Source organism: Falco cherrug, chromosome 1 (assembly GCF_023634085.1).
Source record: "Falco cherrug isolate bFalChe1 chromosome 1, bFalChe1.pri, whole genome shotgun sequence".
Classification (NCBI taxonomy): Eukaryota; Metazoa; Chordata; class Aves; order Falconiformes; family Falconidae; genus Falco; species Falco cherrug.
The window spans coordinates 38673180-38698009 of NC_073697.1; the positions used below are offsets into that span (position 1 = coordinate 38673180).

Here is a 24830-nt window from a genome sequence, read left to right on the forward strand (position 1 = left end):
TGGCATCTCCTCACACTATGGCATTTTTGATTTTAAGATGACCCGGAGGTGGAAAGGCCACGAGAGGGGTGCGTTTGCTGCAGGGCTGCACGCCCGAGCATCTCCCTGCATCAAAGCAACTTGCAGCAGGGGCAGAGGGAGTTTCGGTTCCCCCTCGAGCCCTCGGTGGCTGCTGTGGCAGGGCCAGCCCTGCCTGCACCGGGGTGCTCAGCCCCCGCTGTAGCCGGTTTCACTTCCCTGCAGCAGAAGGGAGGGTGAGGGGGGCAGGGCACCCGGCCAAGCAGGGGGTGCTGGGTGCCATCGGCCCTGCCACCATGGCCTGGGCTGGGGAAGGTGCCGCGCAGCTGGCAGGTAAGGTTGGGGATGGGGGGGGGGCTCGTGTGTAGCTGGATGTCCCTGCATGCCTCAAGGCAGGGTGGTGGGGGTGGCTCTGGTTGTCCCCTGTGACAACCACCGTGGTGGCTCTGGGTGCCGTGGTGGCCTCTGGGTGCAGTGGGCTGAAGGATGGTTTTCAGGGGGTGAAAACAGCCTGGAACTGTGCCTGGAGGAGGGTTGTTGCTTGTTCAGCCCCTGTGTCGCGGAGGGGTGAATAACCAGTGTGTTGTATTTAGGTTGGCTGCCAGCTCCCAGGCGTGACATGTCTGTCCGTCCCTCTGCCACCCCGGGCTGTGGGACGTGCCTGTCCCAGCTGCCAGCTGCTCTTTAGGGCTTTTGCAGGCATTTGCATGCTCGTGCAGCTTCCCCTTGCAAGAACCGAGGCTGGGGGAGCAGCATTGCTTGCACAGCCTCAGCTCCACAGCTGGCCCGGGGGTCCCGGCATGGGGGTCCCAGCATGGGGTCCTGGCAAAGGGTCCCAGGGCCTTTTCTGGGCAGCACACATGTCCCGTGGGTGCCTTGCAGGCAGTGTACGGTCCCAGCAGTGGTGGCTGGATTACAAATGGGGGGGATTTAGATTCCAGAGTGCATTCCCCACCAGATTAGCTCTGTTACGGGAAGGGTGGGAGGAAGGTGCTGGATTCCTGCCCTGCTGCCGTGATGTACCACAGCCACTCTGCGAGCTGTCCTGGGGGCAGCCAGGTAAGCAGCCACCCCCCCAAGCCCACCAGCCCAGCCCCTGGAGCACCCGATGCGGTCTCACATCCCCCAGACCATTCCCCAGTGCCACAGGGCCTGGCTCGACAGGGAAGCTCAGTGGTGCTGGGGGCTGTCCAGTCCCCCTGTGTCATGCTGCTGTCCCCCCCACACCTGTGGGCACCAGCTGAGCCCAGCAAGGACACAACTCTGTGGTAGCACCTCTTGGGCAAGCTGTGGGCAAGGGGTTCCTGTGGCAGCGGGATGCTCTGGGGCAGCTTTTCCCTCACTCAGAATCTCTCACTGGGATTTTTCCCACCTCCTCCGAGCAGCCCTGTTACTCCAGTGCCCTCCGCTCCTTTGCTGCCCCTGGGTGCTATCAGGTCGGAGTTTTGCAGGCTGTTCCTTCTGCTCCAGGTTGTCCTGCCCTATGGACTTTCCCCATTGCCTTAGGACACACGAGTCCAGCAGCACTGACAGCCCCCTGGCCTGTGGGATGGGGGGTGCTCAGTCCCTCTCTCACAGAGCAGCATGAGGCTGAGAAAAGCAAAGGGATGGAAACATGTCTCGGGTTTCCACCTGCATGGGTGACCTTCTGGTGTGCTTTTGGTTCCCCTGCAGCCATCCTGGAGTCAGGGAGCAGTGAGAAAGAGGATGAGGATGAGGATGAAGAGGCAGCTACGGTGCAGGTATCACTCATGGGCTCATTTTCTGTTTTATTTCTTCCTCCTGCCCCTGTAACTGAGGTGATGAAGGGCTGGTCTCCCTGTGCCCTCCCATCCAGCCGTGGCTGTGTGCCACAGCACCAGGGTTCTGATCACCGGGGTGTCACAGCCACAGTACCCTCAGTGCAGCTGGCAGCATCCAGGCGGCTCACTGGGACCCTGCAGCACTGTGCCAATGCCAACGTGATGCTGTGCCAATGCAAAGCCATACTGCATGCCTATGCAACGCCATGATGATGTGATGCCATGCCAATGCAATGCCATGTGTGTGTTTCTCCCCCAGCAGCATCCATCCCTTGGCCAGGAGGTGGGTGAAGCGGAGGAGCAGCTGGCCAAGCTCGAGCAAGGTGAGCCCCGTCCCACTCCAGTGTCACATCCCAGCACGGTCCTGTACGGGGACTCAGGGTTGGCTTTAGCCAGCAGTGATGGTCTCAGTGGGATGGTGGAGGGGGAAGGTCCCTGCCATGGTGCAGAGCCAGGTGCCATCTCTGGTCCTGGGTGACCTGGTAGGGCTCAGCTGGTGCTTAGCGAGAGTGGCTGTGGTCAGGGAGGAGGGCAGGGTGCTAGCTGGGACCCCCACCCAGCACTGAGAGCTTGGCAGGTGCCTGAATCCAGCTTCTGCCACTGCCAGCATCACAGGCACTGCTGGTTGAGCTCTCAGCACTGGAGACTGAGTTCGAGATCGAGAGGACATGCCGGCAGCGAGCCGAAGCCTATGCAGCCCAGGTAGGGCTGGGCAGTGTGCCCCCACCACCATTCCCCCCACAGCATCCCAGTGCCTGCAGCCCCTCGCTGTAGGTGCAAGGGTGCCAGTGCATCCCCCTGGCACACCCAGCTTGGTGGGTGCAGTAGCAACCCCGATGCTGGGGGGTATCTCCATCCAACCCCAGGTGAAGCAGGAAAACAAGCAACTGAAGCGGCTCAGCCTGGCACCAATAGCCCCCGCGGTGCCCCCCGAGGAGCTGCGCCCCGAGGAGGACCCTGACCCTGCCCAGCACTATGAGCAGCAGCTCCAGGGTGAGCCGGGCTGGGGGCTTCCAGCCAGAAACAGTGAAGCCAGAGGCAAAGCACTGTCCCTGTCCTGATGCACCCTCAGCCCGGCTCAGCCTGGCCCTGGGGTTTTGGGTTGTGCCTGGGTCTTGTTCTGGGTAAACAAGGAGAAAGTAATGCTAACATTGAACAAAAAACATGAAACGAAAGCGCTGTTGCTCACGCTTCCTCCTTTCCCATCCTGTTTTCCCGTGTTGTCAATTTGGGCTGTGTTTGCAGCCTGATACTCCTGTCAGTACTGTGGGGATGCACTTCTTGAGGGAGCACCCCCCTGCCGTGGGATGCACACTCCAGCCAAACCCTCCATGACGAGGTGATGCCATGGCTTTCCCGGTGGGCTGAGCTTTGGTGGGGGTGGGAGGATGCTTAGGGGCAGCTTTGGGCAGGTAGAAGGGTGCTGAGTACCGGTGTGCCACTGGTTGCTGTCCCACCGTACTGCACGTGTCTGTCCCTCTGGGTCACCTCCCAGAGCGAGCTTCCAGCAGGGTCACTGGTGATATGGCCAGGATGGGGGTGAGCTGGGGGGGCTGCTGTAGCACCAGCAGCCTGATCTCAGGGACAGGCTCCGGGAGGGCTGCACTCCCCTTTCCCATGCCCCTTGCTCCCCGCTTCCTTCCCAGATCTGCAGGAGAAGATCTCCTGGCTGCTGGCACAGCAGAAGGATCTCACCATCCAGCTCCAGGACCTGCAGAGGCAGAACCAGGACCTGCAGGACCAGGTACCTCCTGGGACCCTCACTGGGACCCCCCAGCCAAGCAGGAACCCCTGGGTCCTCCTTCATCACCCTCCCCCTTTCCTTGCTCCTGCTCATCTTTGTAGCTCCTTGCTGAGATCAGGACAGGGTTTTTGGGAGGGAAGACCCCGACCTGCAGCCCCTTACCATCTCTCTGATGTCCCCGGGGGGTGGACTGGGCATGGCAGGCCCCCCCAGCTGAACTCAGGGCTGAGCAGGGGCTTGTCCTGCGGCAGCTGGAGATGGGGCAGGAGGAGCAGCAGCGCTTGCGGGCAGCCCTGGGCAACAGCCAGCGGGCACTGAAGTCCTTCAAGAGAGGTGAGCTGGGTGCTGGGTCCCCATGTCCCCTCCCTGTCCCCCTGCCAGCACGTGAAGGAGCAGCTGGCAGCTCTCCAGTGCCACCCAGTCTGGTGAACCAAAGGCAATGGTGCAGCGCTAGGAGCTGCAGCTGGATCACCAGGACATGGGTGTCCCTGTCCAAGGGAGGTGGCTGTGCCGAGATCCCTGTGGTGGCACACCCCTCCCCGTGCTGGCCTGGCCCTCCCTGAGCCCCCACTCTCCCTGACAGTGTCCCAGATTGTCACCCAGGATTACTGTGAGGTGGTGCAGCAGCTGGAGCTGGAGCAGGACCTGCGCCTGCATGCCGAAGCCTTCGCCCATGAGGTGCGGCCAGCCCCCGAATCACCCTACCTGTGGGTGCTGGGGGGGCACGTACCCACGGCAGGTCAGAGAGACAGGGGGCTGCTGGCTCTCAGTGTAGACTCCCAGTACTCAGCCCACTGCTGGCTTAGCCCTGGGTCCTGAGAGGATGAGGATGCTCCCAGGCACCCATCACGGTTCCCTGGGATGAGGATGGATGGGGTTTGCTCCCAGCCTCCCCAGAACGGGATTTTCTCTGGCTGGGGTGAGCCTGGGGGCTCGCTCCCTCCCTGACCCCCTTCCCCATGGGCAGATGTTGGTGCAAAAGAAGGAGGCGAACAGGCAGAGCACGATCCTGCTGCAGAGCGCGGAGCCCAGCACCCAGCTGCTGGTGGCCCTGCAGGAGGTGGCACGGCTGACCCGGGCGCTGGAGGAGGGCAGGCAGGAGCAGCAGCAGCGGGTGAGGAACTATCCCCAAGGGTGGGTGACGTGGAGTGGGGGGAGCAGGGCTGGGTCACAGCACAGCTCCAGGGCTGGTGGTGGTTTCCCTTGGGTGTGGGAACTGGTTGGGAGCAGGATCAGACCCTTCCATCGCCTGCTCCCTGCCCATCCCACACCCTGTGATAAGCCTGGAGGGGTTGTTCTTCCATGGATTTCCACTAGCGCATTTTGGGTGCTACCACACTGTGGGAGCCCCCACACTGGGCTGGCACCCCCCCCAACCCCCTGGGCTGCCATCACCCAGCCTAGAATTGCCCTAAAATCAGCTTAAAGTTCCTTGCAAGCAGCCAACTTGTGGGACTGGGGAGCATCCATGTCCCTGGCAGGGATGGCACCGGGGGTCCCCAGCTCCTGGGCTGCACCCAGCTCCCCCTGCTTCTACAGGTGAAGGAGCTGGAGGAGCAGCTGAGCAGGCGGCCGGAGCCAGAGGAGCTGGATGTGGCCCAAGCTGCGCTGGCCACGGCAGAGGATGAGAAACTGCAGCTGAGGTTGCGGCTGCAGGAGGCTGAGCGGCGGCTGTTGAGCCTGGAAGAGGAAGGTGGGTGCTGTCACCCCTTGCCCGACACAGGCAGGAGCCTGCAGCGGTGCCACAGGGATGCCCACGGCGCCGCCTGCCCACGGCTGGGCTGGGCTCAGGCTCCGAGGGGCAGCAGCCCTCCCACGTGGCCCCAACCATACCCTGTTGCAGTGGCGTTGCTGCAGGAGAAGCTGGCCCAGGATCCCCCGCTGCAGAGCCAGACCCCTGAACCAGTTGCACGCGTACCACCACCACCACCACCGCTGCCACCACCTGCACCCGCTGTCCCCGTGGAGTAAGTGACACCACTGGACATCCTGGTCACCTCCTGTGGAAAGCAGCTCCAGCAGCCCAGGGGCTTCCAGCTTGTCTCTGCCATGGCAAATAAGCTGGGCTGGGGGCAAACTCCTCTCCCCCCATGCCCATTGCTCTTGCCCGCCGTGCCAGGCTGTCCCCAAGCCATGCCTGGGCACTATCTCTGGGCAGGGGCAGAGCTGGCTGCAGGGGCCAGACCCCAGCGGGATGTCGGGGAGGGTGAGGTGGCTCTGGCTCTGAGCCGGGGGGGTCCCGGGGGCAGGCTGGGCGTTTGTGTCTGGCATTCTGGGGGCGAGGGGTGCAGCTCTCACCTCTCCTCTCCCTTCCAGCCCACTGGCAGCAATCAGGCAGAGGAAGGGGCTGGCAAACCTGCAGCGAAGTAAGTCCCCCCCACTTCCTGCATCCTGGGGAGGTCCTGGTGCCACGGGGGTCCCCTGGCAGTGCCACGGGGATGGCAGTCCCTAGGCAGGGAGAGATTGGCGTTTCTCTGGGACAGAGGTTTGCCAGCACCGTGTTGGTTCAGGCATCTCCCATCCATCCAAAGGTGTTGCTCCAAGCTCTCACTGTGGAGTGAGGGGCACCCCACCAACATACCCCCCCCCCCCCCCAAAGAGGGTGCTCAGGCCCCAGCACCCCTGTCCTGCCCAGCATGCATGGCTGTGCCAGCCACAGTCCCCGGCACAGGTGGGAGATGAGCCCTGGCAGGGTTGTACCTGGGTTTGGCCTCGAGAGAGGGACCCCCCAGGCTTGGGGGGACTGCAGGGTGGCAGCAGCTCCCCACCCCAGCATGTACTGAGCCCTGTCATGAGTGCATGGGGTCTCAGCATGGTGCTCCCTGCACAGCCAAACCAGAAGCTGACGATGCTAAAGCTCGAGCTGTGCAGGAGATGATGGAGCGGATAAAGAATGGGGTGGTGCTGAGGCCCGCCAAGGACCGGCTGCCCCTGGGCCAGGTAGGCAGGAACTGGGGCTTGGCCACTGCCAGACACCCCCATCCTATGTGGGAATGTCCCCAGGGAGCCCTGGGACTTGGGGTGGGTTTGGGGTGCATCAGCAGCCCCGGGGAACTGCAGGGCCAGCAGGATGGGGCCACATCTCCTCCCTCCTCCCCTCCTGCAGGGTTCGGCAATGGTGCCCGGCAAGCAGAGGAGCGCGGCGCTGGAGCTGCAGGGCATCCTGGTGAGCAGCCCTGTCCCCCAGTGGGTTGACACCAGGCAGTGGTGTGGGGACACTTGGGTGCCACTATCCCCAGCTGCAGCTGTCCTGTGTGGGCCTGTGCCAGGCCTGTCCTGGCTGGCCGGGATTGCATCCCTGGGGGTCCCAGCACCTGGATGTGGCCCCTCAGCATCTGAGCCGTCTGCGGTGTTTCCTAGGGTGCCATGAGGAGGGCGAGCAGGAGGTCCAGCCAGCGGCAAAGCAGCCTGAAGGGCAGGGACAAGCAGCTGGAGTCCATCTTGCAGCGGCGGCGCTGGGCGGTGGATGCATCCACACCTGCATCCCCACCTCCATCCGCGGCGCCCGGCACTGGCTCCCTGCAGCAGGACCCTGAGGATGCTGGGGCTGTGGGGAGACCGGATCCTGGTATGGAGTAGGGCTTGGTAGCAAGTGGATGTGGGGGCTTGGGCTGGATGACCCCCCCAGAGTGAGAACATCCCCAGGGCCAGGTGCAGTGTCCCCTTGGTGTCCCACCGCTAGCCCCACTGATGCTCTGCAGTCCCCTCCCATCACCATCCCTGGTGACAAGCTGCTGGGTGCTGGCATGGGTCCCCATGGGCTCTGCTCTTGCTCACACCCCACTCAGCATCTCCTCTCCATCTGTCTCTCCATTTCTCCCCAGGGGACAAGGACATCGGCACAGCTCCATTCAGGTGCTCATCGGGGAGTGGGGAGGGGGTCCCGTTCAGACCCCGAGCAACAAGTGGCCTCCCCAGGGCCCGGCCCCTCTCCCACCTGGCCAGAGGCAGGGGAGAGCCAGGGTAGAAGCAGCTTCATCCCCTGCTGCCCTTCGCCCAGCCAGAGCTGCACGGCTGTGGCGAGACAAGGAGTGAGCACGGTGGCAGGAATGGCTGCTCCAAGCTTTCACCCTCATTTTCCAGTAGCTTGCATCCTCTTGTGCTTTAATTAAAGCAAGGTGCCCCTGGGTGCCTGCATGCCACGTTGTCACTGGAGTGGCACATCTGCTGGGTGAAGGGGGTGGCAGTGGGATGGGGATGGCACTGGAGCTGCTGCAAACTGGTCCTGGTGAGAGACCTCATGGGACCGGAGCAGGGCACCCACCCTCCTGCCACCCCAGGGTGCCTGGCAGCTGGGCAGGGACACGCATGACAGCACTTACCCACTGTGAGGAGATACTTGTGTTCCACTCCCTTTGACATCTGAAGTCGCCACGTTTAAGGAGGTAAATGGCACCCAGACCCTGATGGCAAGGGACTGGGGCTTGTGTCAAGGCAGAACGTGCTGTGGTGTCCCATGTCCCCTGCTGCGGTGCTGACCAGGGGATGCAAGACCCCTCTCAGTGCCAGTGGAGCCCCTGGGAAAGCTCTGAGCCCCAGCTGGCAGCATGGAGGGGCTGGCACCGTATGTCTGCAGGTGGGGCCCCCCATGGTGCCCTTCGTCTGCAGCTTTTGTCTCCTGTGTGGGACCCTGGGGAGTGACACCTAAACTCCTGCTTCTGGTGAAGGGAAACCCCCACACCCTTGAAGGTCTCGGGTTTTCCTTTGGATTCCCCGATCCCTCAGGCAGCTCCCACTGGGTGATCCCCATCTCTGCATCCAGCCTTGGGGAGGGCTGCACCCCCATTGCCGGGGCCGGGGGGGCGGGGCAGGTTCAGGTCAGCTGTTCCTGGGTTCCCAGGAGAGTATGGTCCAGTCAAATCCACTTCTCCTGGTACGCCAATGTTGGGGAGCCCAGTGCTCCCAGGCTTCACCCAGCAGCAGCCCAGGTTGAACGGTCCCTCTAGGCCCGCAGCTCCAAGGCTGGGGTCCCCAGTGAGCCAGCAGACCCCCATCGCTCAAAGGGATGATGCTCTTCAGCCTATGCCTGTTTTTGACCATTGGGGTGCACAGGAGATGGGGTTTCCCCTCGAGCTGCTGACTCTAAGGCTCAAACCCTGCCATACCCATGCCACAGCTCTTCCTTTCAAACCCAAACATAACCTTAATTTAATTGTGGTTTCTCCAGCTCCGCTGTTTTATGGCAGGCAGGCAATGCCGAGTGGGGGAAAGGCAGTGAGAGCATCCTCATCCCTTGCACCAGATAGTTAATTTGCCGGGGAAATTCCCCTTTTGGTCTCAGGGCTGGTGTCATTGCAGGCAAGTTGTCCAGTTCAAGACCTGAACTTGCAGCAGGGAGAACGAGCTGGGTCTGCACCAAGCCCCTACGAGAAGCCAGAGCTGCAGGTGGCGGCTGCTCAGCCATCAGCATTGTGCCAGAGCGTGGTTTTCGAGGGGGAAGCCATGTGATGGGGAGCTGGTGGCTCCTCAAACGTCCCTTCTGCAGGCGGAGGGGGGCACCCCTTCCTTCAGACGATGCCACAGGGACATGGAGGGTGTTAGGGCAGGTTTGTGCTGCCCATCACTTGTGTGGGCCCCTATAGAAGCAGGCACATACATCCTGCATCCCCTATAGAGGGCTAAGCCAGCTGCCCAACCCAGGATGCCTTCTCTCTTCTCCAGTTTATGCCATTGTGTACCACAGCAGCGCACCAGCCGTGGCTGCTCCCGAGGAGCGTGCCCATTCCACACTGCATCTCCCTCCCAAGGTTAATTATCCTCCCTGTTAAAAACACCGGTGTTAGTTGTAGTCTGGATTTATGTACCTCCCGCTTCCAGCCAATGATTTCATAATGCCTTTTTGCAGTAATTAAAGAGCTGTCTGGGATCAGGCCGAACGGCCCAAAGCACTAATGACATGCCAGGAAACCTGCTCCGCGGCCACGGTGGCACCGGAGAAAGGGTGAGCTGGCTTGGATGCACCCAAGGAGGGGACAGGTCCCTGCCCAGTGGACCTGTGGTAGCTGCGGTCCCCCGTTCCCTGAGGACAGCCTGGAGTGTTACAGCACTCCATCACTCTGCTTTTTAAAGTACATTTTCTTTCTCCTTCTTGAAAGCATAGCCAACTTGAACTAAAATATTTAAGGCAAGGAGCTGATCTTTCTAATTACCAAGTGTTTTTCGTCCTGGCCTTTCGATTCTCCAGACACCTGAGGGCTATCATGTGGAAAGCAGACAAGGAAAGGCTGCTTGTGAGATGTACGAGCTCACCAAACTAAAGGATGAATGTCAGCTTGTTCAACAGATCCTCTTACTGGAAAAGAAGGCAAGAGCCACAGGGACCACAGCACCGAGACCAGCTTCACCAGTTCAGAAAGCCCAGGGAGGCTGGAGCCAGGCTGCCCCCCCTGCTCCTCCTCTCCCCTGGAGCTGAGTTTCTCCAAATCCAGGTTTTTAGGCGATTCCAATCATGAGGGACCCAGCACCACCGGGCTCTCACCTTTCGATCCCTGCTGAATCCGGCCTCCTCTGTGCACCTGCTGGGAGCCATCGGGGAAAATGTCGCGGCCCCAGCACGGTTACTCATCAGCTGCCTGCCCTTTCCCACCGCCGTGCTGCCCGCTCCGTATCGAGTGAATTCCTCTCCCCTGATTACACCCTCCAAACACCCATGAAAATCAATGCCGGCTCTGCTCCCGCCGGATGGGAAAGCCGTGCCCAGCCGGCTGCACCGTCCCCAAGCTGCTGGAGCCCCCGCAGCCAGGGCAGAGGGGCCGAGCAGGCAGAGATGCTCCGGAGGGCAGCTGTGTATTAATATACATGACTCTTCAATACTTAATCACAGTGGTAATTCACACTTCTTTTTAAGCTACAGCTTCTTGCAAACCCACTGTGGGTGGGCTCTGGAGCATCCTTGCCTCAGCCCTAGGAATAATCAGGGATTTTAGATCTTATTCACCAGGTTTCCCAGGTTTCAGGGCAAGGAACAGGGCGTTTTGACCAAAGCCGGGCTCCCGTGAGAGGGTGCATTTTCAGGAGCCAGCCCCAAACCTCTCTGGTTACAGCAGGAGACAAGAGCCCAGCCGGGGAGCAGAGCATGGTCCTCACAGCCCCACAGCCTTACCTTCTCCCGTGCAGCTGTAGCCTTTGGGGGTGTGTGTGTGTGCTTTTGCTGGTGCTTGCCTTTTAAATATTTATAGGGTTTCGCTCGCTATTACTCGTCTTCTCTGAATCTGGTTCAGCTCAAAGAAATGTGTGTCATTAACATCTTAAAACACCCGATGATCACAAGCCATAGTCAGGAAAAATGGATTTGTCATCTGGAAAAATACAAAGTAATCTACCCTTGCTTTCTGGCTAAGTGAACAGGCAAACAAGGATTAAAAAGACTTGGTAAAAGGGACATTAGAGCTACTGATCTTCTCCATTTACATCCTATCCACTAGGTTAGTGGCAGGAGTCCCAGGGCTCTGCTTTTACTGCTGTACCCTGCAGAAAGAGCCCTCCATCATGCCCTGCTCTTCCCATCGTGGCACTGACAGCTCTCAAGGAGTTTTCCATCCCTCCTGCATCATGTTCTATGAGGTAAAACTAAACTTAAAACCTGAGCAAAGGCTGGTGAGAGGCACGGTGCTTGCCCTGCCATCCTCAGCCATGCAGACCTGGCTCAGGGGGGGTTTTGCCTCTCCTGCTGCCCCTGGCCAGCGCCTCTCGCCTGCCCGGGCCCAGCTGCCTGCACCCGAGGCGATGGAAACTGTGAAGCACAGTTTAGAGCAGAGCTGTGAACACACATCCAGAGCTTCCCAGCAGCCTGCTGCCCCCCTGGTGCCACCCCCTGCGCTGCTGGCCTCCGCCTCCCTCCATGGCTGGAGCCCTATTCTTCAGCCTAAATGTGGCCAAGGTTAAGCTTCAGGGAAGGGTGCAAAAGCATCCGGCTTGTCCTTCTGCTTGCCCAGGCAGTGAGCAGGGGCAGGGGGGCCCAGCGTCCCCCACCCTGTGGCCTTGAAGCAAAATTACAGCACAGCACCCGAGCCAGGGAGCAGCTTTGCTAGGAGCTTCCCAGCTCTACAGGCAAGGCCAATGCTCTTCTCCTACCCCTACCCTTGCATCTTCTTGCCTGCTTTGCCTGCTGCTAATCACTCTGCTTTGCTTTCAGTGCTTTTACCTTTCTGCAACTCCCCGATAACAAAGAGCTCTGTATAAACACCTCCTGCTAACCCCTTTCAGTGATCAGCATCTCCCAAGGCCTCTGCAACATGCCTTCTGCAGCCCTCGGGTCCCCTCAACAGCTCTCTTGTCCTCCAGTTTTTGTCTAAAAGTATAAAAAATAACCAGCAAGCACAGAGGGTAATTTCCTTACGTGACACCAGCTCAACATGGGAGCTGAACACTTGTGAGCCAGAGGGACGCCACCGCATCCAGCCTCTCCAATAAGGTGAACTTCCATCTATAACCTTTATTAGAGGAGCAGCTCTCAAACAGAAACCACACATCTACTGTATGAGCATCAGATCACACCAGTGTTAGTGGGCCCTGAACATACCTGTGGCAGGGAGGGGTGTGGTGGGACCACGTGCCTCACTTTTGCCTTCAGCCAGAACTGGCCACAAGAGGAAAATGAACCATTTTCTTCTGAAACACCTCAAAAAGCCTTCCCAAGCTGTGAAATGCGCTGTCAGTGCCCAGGCATTCCTGCGCTACAGCCGCACACAGCCCTGGCTCCTGGCTAGCGTGGGGACACCTGGCTCTGGCACAGGCTGAAGGTGACCAGCAACAAAGCAGAAAGGGGGAGGATAAAAAGAGGGGGTTTGTGATTACGACGAACAAGAACAAAGGGTTCACCTCCTTCTCAGTATGATCATCTACTTTTTTTTTCCCTTTAGGAAAGGAAAGCCCTGGTGAGTTTAGCAGCACTGGGAACACCAAGCAGATGAAACCCAAGGGAAGTCACGGTGACCTGCTCAGCATCTCATTCCCCTCACATGGAGTGGAGAATTGCTTTCTGTGAAATGGCTTCCTGGGGCCTCGCTCAGCCAGCCAGCACTACTGCAGCATCCTGGCCACTCAGGGAGGCTTCCAGCAAAACCAGAGAAGAGAAGAGTGGGTATTTCCAACATTAAAATCACACAAAACGCAGCGTCGAGTCCTTCCAGGTCACCTCCCTGCAGCTGCAGAGCACAGGGAGAAGTGCCTGCCCTCATGCTCCCCTCCCAACGCATGCCACACAGAGGGATGCCGGCATCCTCCAGTGCTGGCAGGCTCCCAGCAGGAATATGCGGGAGTTTGACAGTTTGATTACTTTATTCTTTTTTTTTTTTTTTTTAATTAATGGCTCTGTGTAAAACTCATTTAAACGTCAAGCACGTTCTGCCACCACTCTGAGGGAATGGTTCCCCCACAGCCAAACTACACCATGCGCAAACTCCTGGCTTTAAACCCCAGCAGGTGACAATGCCTCCCAGGTCCCTGAGCAGGGTGGGCAGCGCTGGGGGGGCCAGACACTCCTTGCGCTCAGCTGGAGCCAAACATCCTTCTTGCACACAGTCCCGGGGGATCAGCAGAGCTGTATAAAAAGGTGCGAGCCCTCCCCGCGCGTGTCCAGCGCTGCTGGCACCTCCGGTCACTGCCCAGTTTATACGTTCCTAGCAAAATCCCTTTGAGAAACATCAAGGAGGGTTCGAGCAAGGCCTGGGGACAGTGCTCCCTCGCAGCCCTCTGCACAGTTTGGGTCTGCCCTGCTCCGTCACCGCAGCCAATGTTGGCTGCCTCCGGGGCTCAGTAAATCTTCTGTCGGCTAGGCAGGATGGCCTCCTTGATGAAAGAGAAGATGAGTAGGATACCGGAACGCTTACCCCTCTTCCCCTTGGTGAAGTAGTTGGAAACCACGTCGTCTGCAGAGAAAAGGGAAAAAACAATCAAACACAAACCCACTGACGGCCATGGGAGCCCTGGGATGGGTCATCTTGATTTCAGGGCAATGCATGAGCTGCCTTTAAAGCATGGAATTTTTCGGTTTGCTCACATCTAGCCTGCCTGGGTGCTCCCAGCAGCCACTGACAGGGAGCCCAGATCCTGAGCTCCCTTTCTTGAAGGTGTAGGGAGGAAAAGGACAGGGCCCCAGGACCAGAGAGAAGCAGGATGCAAAGCTGGAACAGCCCTCACCCTGCAGAAGCCCCCCTTTTTCCTGCCTTGGCTTTTGGAAGGGTTTACCCAACTAGCTGACCCTGCTCCCCACTCTGTGCGGAGGGAATGGGGTAGGCTGAGCACAGCCCCTGTCAAAATCCAGCAGGTGTCTGCCCAGGCTTTGGGAATGCTCACCTCCAGGCTGCACCGTGGAAGGCAGGACGTTCTCTCCAGCCGACAAAGAGACAAAAAATGCAAAAGGAATTAACCACAGGCAGAACGTGAAGTAGGCGAGAACCTGCAGGCAGAGCAAGAGAGGCAGTGAGGACTGAGCCACAATGCACCCAGGAGCCCTTCACACACTGACTTCTGTCCGGGCTGATGCCCACAAGCGCTGCCTTAGCCCCAGCTGTAGCTCCCTATGACACACCCCACGTTCCCACCTGAACCCCTCAAGAGAAAGGGCACTGAAGGGAGAGAACTGCAACTCAATCTCTCCCGAGTCTCTCGGGTGCAGAGATAGCATTGCCCTGCAAAGCTGATAAGGGGATAAAATTCACTCAGTAACTTCCACAGAAGGACAGGGCACACAGGAAAAGCCCTTGCTCCTGTCTTAGGTGCCCGAAAACCCTTACTGCTCCCAAAACCCAGAATTAAAGAACAGAATTAAAAAGGAGGAAATTGGTCGTGCTGTTATTACTAATTAAATCCTCTTTACACCTTCCAGGGACTAAAAGGAAGAGCCAAGACCTGGGCTTGGCTCCTCCTGCCCTGGGGTGGGACGCTGGTACCAAGCTGCCACACCAGCTTCCCTGTGCATACAAATGCTGGAGAAGTGTTAAACTTCATTAAAAGGTTGTTGTTTCTTTTATTTTTGGTGAAGGGTGTTTTTTTGTGTGTGGTTTTTTTTTTTTTTTTAAATTTGCACTAAGTGGCAGCTACTGTTGGGCCCAAACAAGCCTTTTGGTGAATCTAGACCTTTGTCTTGGCAGGTGTGAGAATGGTGACACAGAAGAATTAGTGTGTAGAAGACATAAAAATAATGAACAATAATTCCAAAAGGGAAGTTACTTGTGGTTAGCTTATAAAAAAAAAAAAAAAGATTATTTTCTACTTTCCTAGTTTTTAGCATTTCAGAAAAAAAAATAATCTGTGCTTAACATTCAGTATTTCTTCTGCTCTGGAGTTGGGTGAGAAAGGCCCAAGCCCACAGCTGAGAAAAGAAACCGTCATTTCCCTGGTACTTCTGAGGGAATGAGCACAGGAACCCCCAGGGAAGGTCTACGAAAAATATCCTCAGCGTGTCTTACTGCTGACTGAAAAAATAGCATTTTCCTCTTGCCCCTCCCACCAGCAGCTCCACGCTGGCTGGAAGAACACGGATCGACTCCTTCCCAAAGGTCTCTCACCTCAGAGAACAGGTAATACTCCTCGGCGAAGTACTGGAACGCTAAGTAGTGATTGAATATAACCAGCACTGCCAAAGGAAAACACAGCAAAGTCAGTCTCCAGCCAGGAAAAAATACCATCTGCTTATTCCAAGGCCCCCGAAAGAGGACATCCACCTCCACTGCCGCAGCCCCTGCGAGGAACACCTCCTCTGTCGCACGTCCCCTTCCCCTCAGCCCCTGTACACCTGGAATCCTGCTGTTGCTAAAATATTTTCACGCATCTAGTGAGAAATGGTGTGAGCAGCCAAAGTTCCCTCCCCCAGCTCCATACCGTGCAGCCCTGGTCGAGTCCCTCGTCCCTCTGGTGCTTTACTTTCAGTGTCCCCAAGGGCACCCTGGAGAGCCCAGCTTGACACTTGCTAATGTTGCGTAGCGCTGAGAGAAGCAGCGAAAACCCCTGTGTCCCTGACAGCTGCTGCGGAGAGAAGCTCTTCTGCCATCTGTAAACCAAGTCAAGCTGAAATGCAGCCAGGACAGGAGGGTTAACGCTGTCCTTGGCAGCGAAAAACACCACTTAGCTCTTAAGAAGCAGGAATCAGAAATTCTTTTGCCTTTTATCTGAGACACCAAGCCCAGGAGCACCAGCTCAGCACAGCCCCAGCAAGAGACAGCCCCAACACAAAACGCTGCACCCTGCGCTGCTTTGCTGTCCCTCTAGCCTAAGGATGTCACCCAAGATTCAGATGAGAGTCTAGGTCTGTCAGAAAACACACCTCCTGGTCTACACACCGCGGGAGAGCTACATGCATTTTCAAATAGTGGATAAAATCCTGCCTACATGAACGCTTTGAGGAGCAAAGGTATTTCAGTTGTACACAGACAGCACCCTGAAATATGCATAAGGACTCCAGAAAGTCACAATGAAGGAAATTTTGCCCGTTTGCTACTTAAGGTGTCACTACAAATCACTCAGAGCAGAGATCTGAAGCCAGATCCATGCACAGGACACCGAAACACGCAGGAGACTCGGCAACTCGCAGCAGGAGAAAACCATTTGACCTACTCAGAGCAGCCAAAACCCAGTTTAATTAGCACAGCTGCTGGCCCACAACCTCTGAACTCCCATGTTTGGCCCACGACATGGCTCTGGCTGTTTGTCAGCCAAGCACAGCAGACAAACTAAGCTGCCCACTTTGGTCAAAATATCAGTGCTGCTAATCTGAGCCCCTGCTCAACCCCACATCACAACCCTGCGCCAGCTGCTCAGACAAGAGGAGAGACCGTCATGCCTGACCTGCCCCAGGGTTTGCCCAGGCAGGGCCAGGCAGCCTGCAGCCCAGCCAGGGATGGAGCTACAACGGCTGCAGAAACAGGCTTGGCGAACACCACAGGAAAGGTGCAAATGTGGCAAATAAAAATCCCCAATTTAAGCTCAGCAACACACTTTTCTAACTATACTTTCTACAGTAACCCTGCTGAACTTCTACATTAATTGTGAAAATTTGTCTCAAAGCTTTTCTTTCTCTAAACATAAGCTCCTTATGATCACACACACATGCACCATCTCACACAGCTCAGCGTGACACCAGGATGCAATTAAACATGCCAGGTTTTTTTAGTTTGCTTCAGATCCCTTCTGTTCTTTATCAAGACCCAGTGAACACCCAGAACAGGAGGTTTACAGGAGAACGCCAAAGCTTTGGGCTGGCTAGGATTTCCTTTCCCCAGTGCTGCTGCCTGAGTTTGGAGCAGAACTGGCTGGAGGCGAGGCAGCGGGTGCCCGAGAGAGCCCGGCATCCCCAGCTCTGTGCCAGGGCACACAACCAAAGGCACTTCCCACATCACCATGCCCAGCCCACAATTACCGCAGCCACATCATCAAACACCATTGAAAAGTACAGCACAAAGCTCAAAGTCCTTTTAAAAGCCACGGGGGCTGCAACAGTAAAACCCAAACCTTTGCTGCCACCCAGAGCCCACCCGGTGATGGGGCTGATGAGGCTTCCTCCACCCCTACGCCCACTCCCATAGGAAGGTGACAGCTCCACTCACCGCAGGACAGTATGAAATTGGAGGACGTCAGGACGATGAAGGGAAAGGTCTGCAGCAAACCGAAGTAGACCAGGTTGGTGAAGAGCCCTACGCCCACCATGAAACCAGGAAAGTGCTCGAAGAGGTAGAGGCCAACCAGCACAGCTGAGGAGAACTGGAAGAGAGAATGGGGGTTGCCTGGGGCAAACACAAAGGTGCAGACAGAGAGATCGTGGGCAGCTGCATGGGCAGGAATCCTGCTGTGATTTTTACAGTGGTCTGATGACACATCTCCCCACGCATCTCCCTCTCAGCCCCTTGGGAAAGGTCCAAACAAGAATGCCACCTTCCTGGTGCAGCTCCTGGTAGGACGTACTATGGCTGGGCCTCAGTTTCCTCAGCCAGGGAATGCAGTGCCACCCAGGAGGAGTTAGGCAGGATCACCACCTCCCTGGTTAAATTAAGCGAAGCGCCAATCGAAGCAGCCCCTGACAACCTCCCTCCTTGGGAGACAGAACTGCCTTGGGACCAGGGGAAGCAGGAGCTCCCCAAGTGCTTGTTGCCTCTGCCCAAAGCCAACGTCCCACATCACAGCTGCCCTGCCAGCCCCGCTGCTGCCCCAGAGGCACACTCAGTGAGAAGCCGCCCGCTTCTGCGAGCACAGGGACTTACCCAGATCATGTATTTGATTATCCTCCTGGTGACAACTGTGTACTCCTCAATCAGCTCCGCCAGGTAGTACAGCCCAGCAGCTGCAGGAGAAACACCCAGCTCAGCCCCGCGGGCCAGAGCAGGGGGATGGGAGGGACCGAGGTAAACCCCGGTGCCTTCAGCTGTGGGGGTCCGTGCTCACCCAGTGCGGGAGGGACTGAAGGGCAAGGGTGACACCCCCCTCCCCACGACACTCTGGGGCACCCAGGGGACCTCAGGGGCACCCAGTCTCTGGAGGACCCAGAGGCACTGGAACGCCAATGGGACGCCCAACCTTTGGCTCACTCTGTGGCACCCAGGGGCCCCCAGTGTCTGGGGAACTCTGTGGCCTCGGTGGCATGCAGGGGACCCCCAATCTCTGGAGGACCCAGGGCATCAGAAACACCAATGGAACCCCCAATCTCTGGGGCACCCAGGGTGTCCCCAGGGGTCCCCCAGTGACCCCCTATCTCCGGGGTACCCAGGGGGCCCCCAGTCTCTGTGGCACTCTGGGGCATCCAGAGGACCACCAGTCCCTGGAGCACTCGGGGACATTGGAAGCACCGACAGGACCCCAACCCTCGGGACATCCAGGGACCCCCAATATCTAAGGCACCGACGGCACCCCCAACCCCTGGGGCACCCAGGGACCCCCAACCCCTGGGGCACCCCGGGGTGCCCGGGACACACCGGCCAGGCCCGGGCCCCCGGGAGCTGGTGGACCCGCGGCCCCTAACCGTGTGCCAGCAGGAGCCCAGGCTTCCCCATCCCGGGCGTCACCTCCCCTATCGAGAAACACACGACATATCACGACAGCCCCTGGGCGGAGCCTGCGGCCGGGCCCAGACCCCGCGCGGCGGCACCCCCGAGCGCCCCGGTCCGCGGCAGCCCCCCGGCGGCGGCCTCACCGATGGCCAGGGTGACGAAGGCCACCTGGATGAGCAGGGACAGCCAGCTCAGCACGTAGATGAACCACATGGCGGGGCAGCCCCGGGCCGGGCCCCGCCGCTCCCGCTCCTGCTCCCGCGGCGGCGGCGGCGGCGCTGAACACGCGGCGCCGGAACAAGAGAGACCGGCCCGGCCCGGCCGCCCGCGCCACAGCGACCCCTGCAGGCGGGGAGGGCTCCCGCCCGCCTCCTACTGCGGGGCGGGGAGCCACGGGGGACCCCGAAATGTGCAGGGCCCCCCAGAACTGTACACTCCCCCCCCCCGAGATGTACAGGGACCCTCCAAAACTGTGCAGGGACGTTGAAACGTGCTGGGACCCCCAAAACTGTGCTGGGACCCCCAAAACTGTGCAGGGCCCCCCAAAACTGTACAGAGATCCTCCAAAACTGTGCAGAGCCACTGAAACGTGCTGGGATCCCCAAAACTGTGCTGGGATCCTCAAAACTGTTCAGGGACCCCCGAACTGTGCTGGGACCCTCAAAAACTGTGCAGGGACCCCCAAAACTGTACAGGAACCCCGGAATGTGCTGAGACCCCCGAAAATGTGCAGGGACCCCAAAAATGTACAGGGATCCTCAAAACTGTGCAGGGACCTCCAAAACTGTACAGAGACACCGAACTGTGCAAGGACCCTCCAAAACTGCAGGGATCCCCAAAACTATGCAAGGACCCTCCAAACCTGTGCAGGAGTGCCAGAATATGCTGGTACCCCCAAAATTGTGCAGGGACCCCCGAACTATACAGGGATCCCTGAAACTGTACAGACACCCTCAAGACTGTGCAGGGATTCTGGAATGCGCAGAGACCCCCAAAACCGTACAAGGGCCCTGAAACACGGAGAAGCTCTCAAACTCCCAGAGACACCCCCAAATTGTACGAGATGCCCCCCGAACTGTACAGGACTCCAAACTATACAGCCCCCCCCCCCAACCATGCAGGGACTCCTCCAAACTATACAGGGACCCCCAAACGGTACAGGGACCCCCCAAACTGCACAGGGACCCCCCAACTGTACAAAGACCCCCACAACCGTATAGGGACTCTGAATCACACAAGGATGCCCCCCACCTGCACAGGAACCCACGAAGGGATGCCCCAAAACCGTTGAGGGACCCCCAAACTACATAAAGATACCCCCCAAAACTATATAGGGACCCCAAAAATGCATGAGGACCCCTGAAACTTACAGGGACCCCCTCCAAACCGGCATAGGGACCCCTGCACCCATATAGAGATCCCTTTCCACCCATATAGAGATCCCCTCCCATGTGTATAGGGACACCTCTTGCAGATGTATAGGGCCCCCAGCACCTAAACAGGGACCCCCTGTCCAGCCATACAGGCAGGTTCACCCTCCAACACCCACAGGGATACCCTCTGCACCCAGGCAGACCCCCCCATGCTCTACAGGGACCCTTGCACCCATATAGGGGACTTGCAACCTGTATAGGGACCCTTGTACCCACACAGAGAGCACACAACCTGTACAGGGACCCCAGCATTCATATAGGGACCCCACAACCTGTATAGGGACCTCACAATATATCTAGGGACTCCAGCACCTATATAGGGACCCCAGCACCCATATAGGGACCCCACAACCTGTATAGGGACCCCAGCACCCGTATAGGGACCTCACAGAGACCCCCACCCCAGCATCCTCACACCTGGCCAGCCCCCAGCTTCTCCCTCCCCTCCAGCTGCCGTGGGGCTGCATTGGAATGCACGGGACTGGGCTGCTGCTGGGCTGGCACTGACCCGCACTGGGATATACTGGGTGGGTGTCCCCCGCCTGGAGCCGCTGTGCCCCCTCCTGGCAGCCTCCTGCATTCCCCCCTGCACCTCTGAATCCCTCTGCATCCCTCCTGCACCCCCCTACACCTCTCTGAATCCCCCTGCACCCCCCTGCATCCCTCTGAATCCCCCTGCATCCCTCCTGCACCCTCTGCATCTCTGCATGACTCTGAATCCCCCTGCATCCCCCTGCACCTCTCTGAACCCCCCCCTGCATTCCTCCTGCACCCCCTGCATTCCTCCTGCACCCCCTGCATCCCTTCTGCACCCCCTGCATTCCTCCTACACCCCCTGAACCCCCCTGAATCCCTCTGCATCTGTCCTGCACCCTCCTGCACCCCTCTTGCACCCCCCTGCAGCCCCTGCATCCCTCCTGCATCTCCCTGCACCCTCTACATCCCTCTGCACTCCCTTGAATCCCCCTGCACCCCCTGCACCCCCCCTGCACCCCCCTGCATCCCTCCTGCACCCCTGCATCCACCTGCATCCCATTTACTCCTGCACCCCTCTGCACCCCATCTCCCCACTCCTCCGGCACCGTTGCTGTTCCAGCCCAGGACAGTGGGGTGCAGCTCAGCCCCCTGCTCCACCGGGCAGGAGCCAGGGGACCCCTGGGGAGGGGAGCAGGGGCCGGCTGGGGCGGGGGGCAGAGTGGGCAAGGGGGCAGTGGGGGAGGCAGCTCCTGCATTTGCCTGTAGCACACGGCTGTGGTGGGGTTGCATGGGCAGCACGCTGTGCACCCCGAGCTGTTATTGGAGGGTTGCACGGGCGCCCAGTTGTACCCCCTGCGCTGTTACTGGAGGGTTGCACGGGCACCCAGTTGTACCCCTGAGTTGTTACTGGAGGGTTCCATGAGAAATGGGTTATTTACCCACAGCGCTGCCAGGTGCTGCGAGAGAAGCTGGGTGCACCCCCGAGCTGTTACTGTGGGTTATGTGAGCATCGTGCCACATACGTGATCTGTTTGTTACTGTAGGGTTGCTCGAGAAAAAGGGTTATTTACCTGCCGTGTTGTCAGTGGGCTGCGAGAGAAGCAGGGTGCAGCCCTGAGCTGGTACTGTGGGGCTGCGTGAGCATTGTGCCGTGTATGTGACCAGCATGTTTGTTATTGTAGGGTCGCACGAGCACCAGGTTGTACCCCCTCAGCTGTTATTGTAGGGTCGTGCAAGCACTGTGCTGCGCACCCTGAGTTGTTACTGGAGGGTTGCATGAGCATCATGGCGCACACATGACCTGGTTGTTATTGTAGGGTTGCACAAGCACCAGGCTGTGTACCCGACCTGTTATCGTAGGGTTGTGCGAGCACCATGCTGTGTACATGACCTGTTTGTTATTGTAGGGTCACACGAGCACTGTACTGCATATCTTGAGTTATTACTGTAGGCTTGCACAAGCACCCAGTTGTACACCCTGAGCTGTTGTGGCATTGCACAAGCACCAGGTTGTGTATCTGACCTGTTTTTGTAGGGTTGCACAAGCACTGTGCCATGTATGTGACCTGTTTGTTACTGTAGGGTCGCACAAGCACTGTGCTGTGTACCCTCAGCTGTTACCATGGGGCTGCGTGAGCATCATGCCATGCACGTGACCTGTTTGTTATTGTAGGGTCTCAACGAGCACCCTGTTGTGTACCTGACCTGTTTTTGTAGGGTTGCACAAGCACCACACTGCATACATGACTTGTTTGTTATTGTAGGGATGCATGAGCACCCGGTTGTACCCCCTGAGCTGTTACTGCAGGGTTGCACAAGAACCACGTTGTGTACCCAACCTTTTTTTGTAGGGTTGCACGAGCACCGTGCCATGCACACAAGCTGTTTGTTATTGTAGGGTTGCACGAGCACCAGGTTGTGCACCCAACCTGTTTGTGTAGTGTTGCACAAGCACTGTGCCGTGCACACGAGCTGTTTGTTATTGTAGGGTTGCACAAGCACCGGGCTGTGTACCTGACCTGTTAGTGTAGGGTCGCACGAGCACCGTGCTGTGTACCCTGAGCTGTTTTTGTAGGGTCGCCTGAGCACCGTGTAGGGTACCCCACCTATTACTGTGGGTTGCCCTGTGCTGTGCCCCTGTAGGGGTGCAGCCCCTGGCAGCACCCCCTCTTTGGGGCAGGGCTGAGCCGAGTGGGATGCCGGGGTCCCCCAGGGTGTGTGACCATCCCTGCCCAGCTCGGGGTGCCAGCAGGGTGACATGGAGCCAATGACTGGCTGGGCTTTTCTGGGCTCACCCCGACAATTCTTGGGGTGCAGCAGCATTGGCCTGGCCACCACCGGCTCCCAGCCCCCAGGACAGAGTTGGGGGGATGGGGTGGGGGCTGCAGCACCCCATGGGGGTTCTCCACCCACAGCAGCTGCGCTGAGCCCCCCCAGACCTCGCTGATGCCCCACAGAGGTGGATGGGGATGCAGGGGGTGTATGGGCAGGGGTGTGTGCATGGGGGGGGTGTGGTGGGGTGCAAGGCGTGTGTGTGCGTGGGTGTGTGTGAGCAAGAGGGGTGTGTGTAATGGGAGTGTGCAGGGGGTGTGCATGCATGGGTGTGTGTGCACGGGGGGTATACGAGGTGTGTGTGTGCATGGGGGTGTGTGCATGGAGTGTGTGCAAGGTATCTATGTGCAATGGGTTGTGTGTGCAAGGAGTCTGTGTGCAAGGTGTGTGTGTGTGCAAGGAGTCTATGTACAAGGTGTGTGTGCAAGGAGTCTATGTGCAAGGCGTGTGTGCAAGGGATCTATGTGCAATGGGGTGTGTGTGTGCAAGGAGTCTATGTGCAAGGCGTGTGTGTGCAAGGGGTCTATGTGCAATGGGGGGTGTGTGTGCAAGGAGTCTATGTGCAAGGCGTGTGTGTGCAAGGGATCTATGTGCAATGGGGGTGTGTGTGCAAGGAGTCTATGTGCAAGGCGTGTGTGTGCAAGGGGTCTATGTGCAATGGGGTGTGTGTGCAAGGGGTGTACGTGCAGGGGGTGTGCAAGGGGTGGCCATGCGGGGGATGTGTGGGGTGCATGCGCATGGGGACTGCGTGCACAGGGCAGGGGGTGCACTGTATATGTGGTGAAGGTCAGGCCCCGGTCCCGGTGCTGCTGTGGCAGAGCCAGCCCGGTGCTAATGGCCCTGGCACACCTGACACTGGCTGCGGCCCTGGTGCTGGGCCCGGGGGGCTCGCTGACTGAGCACCGGCCCCCATATGGGGGGCTCCAGCCCATCACCCCAGCCCCAGTGCTGCCCCAGGCAGCCAGGAGCTGCGGGGGGAAAGGGGGTGCAGGTGCAGGTGGGTGCTGCCATGGCCCCTGGGAAAGTCCCTCTGCTCCTCGTCTCCCATCACCCAGTGCCTAGCATCCCTGCGCTCCCCGCTGACACCGTCCCCTGCACCCTACCACGCTCCTGCCCGCACCGAGGGCAGGCGGGGGGCAACTGCAGATCCCGGGGGGTTCAGGGTGCAAGGCACCTGCTTCCCCCCAGCGATGCCCCAAAACAGCCGCAATGCTGAGCGCTTTCCATTGCAACAACATGTGGGTTTTCCCAAACTAGTGCCCGGCGCCCGGGGTTTGCTGGAACAGGCAGGTTTCCACACCGGTGCTGGAAATATCTGCTAAAAAACGGTCCCTGGAAGCTGCCGGGAAGCTCTTTGGAGAAGCAATCACCTGGATTTAGCAGGATTCGTGCTGGGAGCGGTGGTCAGCAGAGCCAGCAGCCCCTCCCTGTGCCCCCCGGCCTGAGGTTTCCCAGTTTCCGCGTGAACCCCCCCTTGTCTCCCCCTCGGGGGAGCCGCCGTTTCTGCAGGGTCTGCTCAGGCCTGGGCCGGCAGCTGTCAGCTGTCCGCTCCCGAGGGAAGCTCCGGCTGGAGCGAGAGCTGCGAGCTCAGGGCTGTGAGCGAGTGCTGGGGAGCGGGGAGCGAGGGGGGCAGTTCTGCCTTTTGCACCCCAATGTGCAACTGCTGCCAGTGTCAGCACCCCTCGCCACTTGCCTGGGTGCTGAGCACCCTCGGTACCCAATGCACCCCAGGGCACTGCAGGTATCCTGGGCACCCTGAGGACCGTAAGCATCCTGGGCACCCCAGGTACCCCAGGCATCCCTGGCACCCTGAGCACCCTGGGGGCCCTGAGCACACCAGGCACCCCGAGCACCCCAGGTATCCTGGGCCCCCACGGTACCCCAGGCACCCTGGGCACCCCAAACACCCCAAGCATCCTGGGCACCCTGAGCACCCTGGGCACCCCAGGTATCCCAGGCACCCTGGGGACTCCAGGCATCCCAGGTAGCCCAGGCACTCCAAGCATGCTGGGGACCCCAAGCACCTTGGCCATCCTGGGCACCCAAA

At 58.9% G+C, this 24830-nt stretch overlaps 2 protein-coding genes across 8 annotated transcripts; one reads left to right on the plus strand and one right to left on the minus strand.

Annotated features, from left to right (window-relative positions):
• The first annotated feature begins 192 nt into the window (after positions 1 to 192).
• On the plus strand, positions 193 to 12678 carry LOC102054491 (shootin-1-like). Of its 7 annotated transcripts, XM_055722959.1 has the most exons (19): positions 567 to 1077; positions 1693 to 1760; positions 2080 to 2143; positions 2428 to 2522; positions 2687 to 2813; positions 3467 to 3564; positions 3816 to 3897; positions 4148 to 4242; positions 4532 to 4678; positions 5104 to 5257; positions 5408 to 5531; positions 5881 to 5930; positions 6395 to 6504; positions 6671 to 6730; positions 6925 to 7132; positions 8863 to 10389; positions 10989 to 11127; positions 11848 to 11977; positions 12426 to 12678. In XM_055722959.1, exons 1-16 carry the CDS (start codon positions 726 to 728, stop codon positions 9144 to 9146), a joined length of 2118 nt encoding a protein of 705 aa, XP_055578934.1. In that variant the 5' UTR covers positions 567 to 725; the 3' UTR covers positions 9147 to 10389; positions 10989 to 11127; positions 11848 to 11977; positions 12426 to 12678. The 7 variants fall into 7 exon arrangements, with proteins under 7 accessions (XP_055578965.1, XP_055578976.1, XP_055578934.1 ...); XM_055722990.1 differs by lacking the exon at positions 567 to 1077 and adding an exon at positions 193 to 351 and having other exon boundaries at positions 8863 to 11127; XM_055723001.1 differs by lacking the exon at positions 567 to 1077 and adding an exon at positions 193 to 351 and having other exon boundaries at positions 2083 to 2143; positions 8863 to 11127.
• On the minus strand, positions 11974 to 18836 carry TEX261 (testis expressed 261). The gene is made up of 6 exons (XM_055723010.1): positions 18686 to 18836; positions 17760 to 17839; positions 17109 to 17262; positions 15075 to 15142; positions 13861 to 13963; positions 11974 to 13433 (listed from the first exon to the last, which is right to left on the minus strand). Exons 1-6 carry the CDS (start codon positions 18753 to 18755, stop codon positions 13318 to 13320), a joined length of 591 nt encoding a protein of 196 aa, XP_055578985.1. The 5' UTR covers positions 18756 to 18836; the 3' UTR covers positions 11974 to 13317.
• Positions 18837 to 24830: the final 5994 nt, after the last annotated feature.